The 6,742-nt window shown below is 51.4% G+C and overlaps 1 protein-coding gene across 1 annotated transcript; it reads right to left on the reverse strand.

Moving 5' to 3' along the window:
- Nucleotides 1–400: 400 nt before the first annotated feature.
- Nucleotides 401–6,306, reverse strand: CNGA2 (cyclic nucleotide gated channel subunit alpha 2). The gene is made up of 6 exons (XM_007993001.3): nucleotides 6,197–6,306; nucleotides 5,911–6,003; nucleotides 5,053–5,223; nucleotides 3,920–4,027; nucleotides 2,179–2,285; nucleotides 401–1,806 (listed from the first exon to the last, which is right to left on the reverse strand). Exons 1-6 carry the CDS (start codon nucleotides 6,304–6,306, stop codon nucleotides 401–403), a joined length of 1,995 nt encoding a protein of 664 aa, XP_007991192.3.
- Nucleotides 6,307–6,742: the final 436 nt, after the last annotated feature.

Below are 6,742 nucleotides of genomic sequence, written 5' to 3' on the forward strand. Positions count from 1 at the left end.
CAGCCAGAACCAAGGCAGAAGTGACTATATGCAAAAGAGCCAGAGGGGGGCAGTACTGCAGCAAGGTGTATGTCATTTTGCAAATGGCCTTCTTCAGAGCAGATCATTGCCCAGGCTCCCAGTCCCAGGACAGACCCCTTGGAGACAGCTGCTCCCTTCTCCCTTCCTCAGACTTAGCTGAAACTCTCGGAAGCCCAGCCAACACAGTCTGTACTCTCCACAAAATGGGCTAAACTTGGAGGTGGAATCTTGGATGTTTAGGCCAAAAACCAGGGGTCAGAGAGGCTTTTGGGAGAATTCAGGGAACGTGAGGGTAATGCATGTAAATCTGGAGATCTAAATAGCTCCTCTAGCTCCTGGGATCAAGGCCAAGGCTGGAGAAGCAGTTGGGCCCCAGGTCTTATGGCTTGTCAGCAGCAGCCAGCTCGGGGCTGCTCATCCCATCAGACAGGTAGTCATCTTCATTGTTCTGTTTCATCTTGGTTTCCAGAATCGTGATGCGCTGCTTGAGCTTCTGCTGGGCCCCTGTGTACTCAGCTAGCAGGCGGCCAAAGCGAGTGTGTAAGGTTTCCATGTTGGTCTCCAGCTGCCCTAGCTTCTCCTGCACGTCCACCTCCATGCTGGTTGCCACTTCATTCTCATCCAGCAGCCCCTCCTTCATGAGGATCTCCCGACCCCTCTCTTCTAGGACTTTCTTGGCATCAGGGTATTCAGTCACTGCTTCCATAAGATCATCCTTGGACAAGCAGAAGAGGTCTGAGTAGCCCAGGCTGCGGATATTAGCCGTGCGTCGATTGCCCATTTTACTTCCCTTAATGTTAAGGATACTGATCTCACCAAAGCAGCTTCCAGCCAAGAGCAGGGCATACTGAGTCACCCCATCATCAGCCACCACTGCCAACTTGCCCTCCTTAATGATGTACATCTCCTTGCCGATGTCCCCTTTGCGACAAATGTAATCCCCAGGACTGAAGACTTGAGGACGGAGTTTCAATACCAGCTCTACCAGCAGGCCAGCCTCACAATCATGGAAGATGCGCACTTTCTTAAGTGTGGACAAGTGGACATTGATGGCTATCTCAGCCCTGAGCTTAGCTGGCAGATTCTTGAGAACTTCTCGCTCATCCACTGTCTTCTTATTGGTCCACAAGTAGTCAAACCACCTAATGACCTTGGCTTCCATCTCCTTGCTGACCTTTCGGAACTGCATGTAGTGTTTCACGGCATCTATCTTAGCCTGGAACTCTGCCCGAGTGGCATTCATGTTGGAGATCATGGAGCCCACATTTCCCACAATGGTGGCAAAGATGAGGACGCCAATCAGGAAGTCAAAGATGACAAATAGGTACTCCTCATCCTTTACAGGGGGTGGTGTCTCCCCAATGGTAGTGAGGGTCAGTGTGGACCAGTAAAGGCAATAGATGTATTCCCTAGCCAGGTAGCCATACTCAGGGTCAGTGATATTCGGGTAAACCCAGGTGTCAACCCCAAAGCCTATGGATTTGGAGATGGCATAATAGATGCAGGCGTTCCAGTGGATGATGACCAAGATATAGAGGACAAGGTTGCTGATGCGGAAGATGTTAGGGTAGCTGGTGCGTGTCTCTGTCCGGTCAAAGAACTCAAACATGCGGGCAAAGTGCAGCAGGCGGTTGAAGCGCACCTCAGGGCTGTGGATGCCCACAGCAAAATAGATCAGGTCAGTGGGGATGATGGAAGCCACATCTAGCTTGAACTGCAGGGTGTGGATGTAGTTGTCTCGTAGTTTCTTGGTATCTTTGACCAGCAGCCCCTGCTCCAGGAAACCTAGTAGAGATGCAAGCCAGCATGTCACCTCTGCCCTCAGGATGTGTGTGTATATATACATCCTCTAGGATGTATATATACACACTCTAGGCAAGGAAAATACCGGTCACTCTAGGCAAGGAAAATACCGGTCACTGAAACTTCCTTCCCAAGGAGGGATATAGCTCACATACCAGGGCTGGCCAGAAGGACTCTAAGAGAACACCCCCAGATTGAAACCTGTCTATGCATGTGGGACCATGAGGTTCAAAGAGGGGCACTCACCTACCAGAGTCCCACCCAAGTAATTTAGTCCAACACCATGTCCGGTGGGTTTCCTAAAGATTTGGACTCAGGCCTTCGGATTTACCTGCATCCCAGTTGCTCACTGACCTGTGCGCAATCGGATGAAGATGTCTGCAATATAGACCACATCTGAGACATAGTCCAGCACCAGCCACACCAGGTAGTAGTCTTTCTGTAGGTCACTGAAGCAGGCTCTGCAGGAGGACAGGGCTAAGCTTCACCCTCAAAGCCAGCCAAAGGTCCCAAAATGAGTGTTCACTGTGTGCAGGGCTTGGGATGGCTACCAGGGGCATCATTTAGTCACAGTCAGCCTGACGCCAAGAGACACTTATCTACAAGTAACTTCCGCCCCACCCCTCCTCATGACATAACATCACTACATAGACAGCACCACTGACCATTAATTTTCTGTCTCACCCTCTGAACTGTGAAGTCCAGGAAGGCAGGCACCCCTCTTAGTCATTACGGCATGCCCCATGACTGACCTAGGGCAACAGGATTTGAGTGCTCAAAGGCTGTGAGTTGAATGAATGAACAAGTCATTGGAAGAACAAACTACAGAGCACAACTGAACCGTCTCCATGCTCATCTCTTCAACATACATCTTATTCAGCACCCAACAAACAGCACTAGCCAATACACGTGAGAGAGAGGGTAGTAGTGGGAATGGAGAAAGGTTGGAGGTTGCAGGAACGTTTTAAAAGGAAGTGGCAGGATTTGGCAACTGAGTTGGGAGAGGGTTGGGGAGAGAGCAGAGTCAAGGACAGAGCCCAGGATGATTGTCCAGTGAGTGTACTAGTCAAAGGGGAGAGCCATTAATTCTGCCTACTTGGTCACATTTAGACTGAAACTCCAGCCCCCTGCCCTTCCCACTGAGTCTGCAGAGCTGACCCATGCCAGTGATGGCTCATTCACAGCCTCCAGCCACACTAGGCCATCCCGAGACAGGGTTTTCATACTTGCTGTTTCTTCTGGCCAGAATGCTCCCTCCACCATCCTCAGGTATCTAATTAGCTGCCTCCCTCCCACCAGCTAAGGCATCACCTCCTCAGAGAGCATGATCCCAACTGCCCTTTCTCTAGCAGCTCTCTGCCACCAGTCCCTGGCATCATCCTGGTCATTTGTTTCATTTCAGGTTTACAGTCATTGTCTGTCACTAGCCTGGGAGTTCCAGGAGAGCAGAGACCATGGTTGTTGTGCTCACCACGTTATCCCCAGCACTGAGCACACATGAGGTGCTCAGTCAAATCCTTGCTGAATGAATGACTGGGATTGGGATGGAGTAGGTTGGGGAATGCTGCCAAGGAAAGCTACATGTAGATAGTGGCTTTTGAACTGAGCCTGCAAGGAGAAGAATCTCCATAGGTGGAAAACGGAAGGGAAAGGGAATTTTCTGTAGAGGAAACAGCGTGTTCTGATCCAAGAGTGGTGAATGCTGGGGCTAGGGTGTGTCCAGAAGGTGTAGCAAGAGAAAAAGGTCAGGTTCAGAGGAGTTTGAAGGCCATGCTTAGGACTTTAACTTCATCCCGTGGACAATGGGGAGCCACTTAAGGGTTTGTGAGGAGGGAATGGCATCACCAAATCCTAGTTTTCTGTCAAGCATGTTTGTTGCAAAAGTGGAAGATGCACCCTAGGTGTGTGGCACCACTGTAGTTGTCCCAGACACAGGACAGACAAGAAATCTTCATGGCATATTAAATGGAGAGAGGGTTGGGGCTAACAGAGAAGTTGGAGGTGCCATTGGTATCCAGGGACTGCTGCGCTATCAATCCCGGGGTCTGAAGACTGGGTTGCTTTGGCCACCCCTCCTGGGCCCCACCCTGCTCACCTGGCCACCAGCAGGCACCAGTTGTAAAGGACAGGCATGGCAATGACAAACAGCCAGCAGTAGTACCAATCCCCAGCTGGGTCCAAGACAAATAATTCAAATTTCTTCCTGAGAAGGCAGACAAAGGCAAAGCTTGGGGATCAGGTCCCCCAATGTGATAGCACCCCAGCTCCCCGAAACCAGAGGTGCCTGAGAAAGCACTGCCAAAGGGGATACGTGGGGTGAAAGATGGGTTGGCTGAGGGCGCCATTTTTCAGACACCTACAACCTGGTACTGGGCATCTGAGTGGAACTCATCTTCCCATTCTGAACCCAGATAGGTCCATTGATTCCCATGCACCGTACAGGCCCCTTGCCCAGAGGGCAGAGCTTTCAGTAGCAGTGGGTCTCAGGGCCTGGGAAGGGATTTCCACAGGATGGTAATTGAGACTTACGCCTATTCCCACATCCCTCCCTAAAGACAGGTGCTCCAGGTGAGTGAGCACCACGAGCTTCCTGCTCACCTCACCCTCCCTTTTCAGTCATTGGCCTCAAGCCTCCAAATCACTTTCCCAGATGTTGTGTCCTGCTTTGGCAAGGGATGTTGTGTCCTGCTTTCCCTCTACTGGCCAGAGGTGGGGAATGTCAGCTTGGCCAGACATCTGCAGTTGTCTTCTCATTCCTCAAAGGACAGATCCTCCAGCTCTACCTTCTCTGCCCTCCCCATGCTATCCTGTTCCATCATCCAGCCCTTCTCCTCCAGCCGTCTACATGATCTCTTCAAAGACCCACTTCCTCGCCCACAGTGGAGCTGAGATTGTCATCCCCTCCAGGGCAATCCCTGAATGCACCATCTCAGTATTTCCTGGCCACTGGAACTGGGCTGTACATTCACGTGCAGCAAGAGGACATCTGGCAAGAGGCAACTAAGGCAAGAAAAGACACCAGAGGTTCTCATGGCAAGTAGGCCACTGGCTGTTGGGGGAACAATGGAAATATTCTGGAGTTGAAAACATTGCAAGTCACCCTTGTCCACCACTCTCCTTACTGCAGCAGGGTTTGTCATAGCCCCTGGCAGTAGCATAGAAATCCCAGTGAGCTCTTCCATTGCGTGCTTGGAGCCCATTTGAGCCCCACAGGCTGAACAACTGTACTTGGTGCCTTTGTCCTTGCCATCCTTGTCGCCTTTGCCATCCCCCTGCTGTGTGATCACAGTCTGGAGTTCAGGCCCACGAAAACGCTCGAGGAATGAGTCAGGCCTAGGTTCCTCCTCTCGGAAATTCTTGTTGGCCCACTCTCTGATGATCCCCACCAGGCGAACTATCCTAGAGGTGAGAGAAAAGGAGCATGAGCCAGAGCCAAGACTCATGCTGTTCAGAGAGCACCTGTCCCCACGATCTCACTGTCTGCTGAGGAAGGTGAAAGAAGGACAGTGAAACCTACAAACAGGCCAGACCATGATTTCCCGTGTGCTAAAAGCTGGGGTAGAGGCCAGCACTTAGGGCCGGGGTCTGGGGCTCAGGCGTGACTCTGAATGCAGTCCAGGGGAAGACAGCTGTCCTGGGAAGACTTCCTATAGGAAGTGCCATCTCAGTTGATGGTGAGAAGAGCAAAGAGGAGGTCTTCAGGACAAGATGGAGGTTGTGTTAAGGCAGGAACTGTCAGGAGTAAAGCTTGCCCCGAGCTTCCTGCTTTCCCTATGGAGCCTCTGACTCTGGGATAGAGAGGCCTTGGGTCCTCTACCTAGGCCTCTCTACTGGGAAGGGTATCACTCTCTGATGTTGAGACAGCCAAATGTGAAGGGAGGCCTCTTCTGGCCCCTCTGAGCTTGCCTGCCTTGGGGTTTGCCCAGGCCTCATGAGGAAATAATTATGTTTGGCTACCACCGACAGTGCTCCCTGGAGGTCTTGGTGGACAGGACTAGTGGGACCGGGAAGAGGAGGGCAGTGGTCACCACCCTGACAGGCCCCATGAGTAGGAAGGGGAAGCAGCAGGGTAGTGGTGGGACCCACCTGCGGAAGTCACCCCTTCCCCACTGTGGGACATCCACGTCTGCCAGCCTCTGCAGTTCTGAAGAGGTGTCATCGTCACCTGCAGAGTGTGGCCTGCGGAAAAAAGAGCAGGGTTGACCCAGGGTTATCAGGGCATGACTTGTCTCCCCTCCTGGGTCATGCTTAGAAATCCCATGTTCTTTTTAGAGGCTGTCCTGGAGACAAAGATTGCTTGCTCTGTGACAATGAGGCAGAGCTGGGAAGAAGTAGCAGCCTCTGTACCCTCCCTGATACCACGCAGACTCACCTGCTGCTTGTCCTGTGGTCATCTTTGCCATTGGCCTTGATGGCAGGGGGTGCATGATGGTTGTGATTATTGACTGGAGAGCTCTTCACGCCATTGGCTTTTTCAGTCATCCTCCATGTACAACCAGAGCGCTTATCTGCCAGGAAGAGGGCCAAGAAGAAGGTCACAGAGGACCCTGACACCCACAGAGAGTGGGAGAGTGGCAAGCAAACAGAATGGATTAGAACCCAGGCCCACCTCGCCAATCTCAGCACCCTCAGGCACTGCTATGACCGTCAGGGCAGTGGGATACAGCATTCCCTAAGTGCCAGGCACCAGGGGCCAAGAAAATGAGGGTACTCCCCCAACCCTAATATGTAATTGCAAATGGAAACAGTGCTAAACTACAAAAAGTGTTTGCTTTTCTATTTTACTCCAGTATTTTTTTTTTTTTTTACATACAAACTATCAAAGCTAAAACAAAACATAACAAACAAAAACTGTTTAAGCCATCTTCCTGTGCGTTCACTTTGCAGATGTCTGGCACATATGTAAGCTGCCAAGCAG

The sequence above is a fragment of the Chlorocebus sabaeus genome, chromosome X (assembly GCF_047675955.1).
Source record: "Chlorocebus sabaeus isolate Y175 chromosome X, mChlSab1.0.hap1, whole genome shotgun sequence".
NCBI lineage: Eukaryota > Metazoa > Chordata > Mammalia > Primates > Cercopithecidae > Chlorocebus > Chlorocebus sabaeus.

Coding starts and splice junctions, on each gene's coding strand:
- CNGA2 (XM_007993001.3), bottom strand. CDS start 6,306: ATGACTGAAAAAGCCAATGGCGTGAAGAGCTCTCCAGTCAATAATCAC. Junction 4,028..5,052: donor GGCAAGGACAAAGGCACCAA/GTACAGTTGTTC, acceptor CTGCCTTCTCAG/GAAGAAATTTGAATTATTTG. Junction 2,286..3,919: donor TGGTGCCTGCTGGTGGCCAG/GTGAGCAGGGTG, acceptor GTCCTCCTGCAG/AGCCTGCTTCAGTGACCTAC.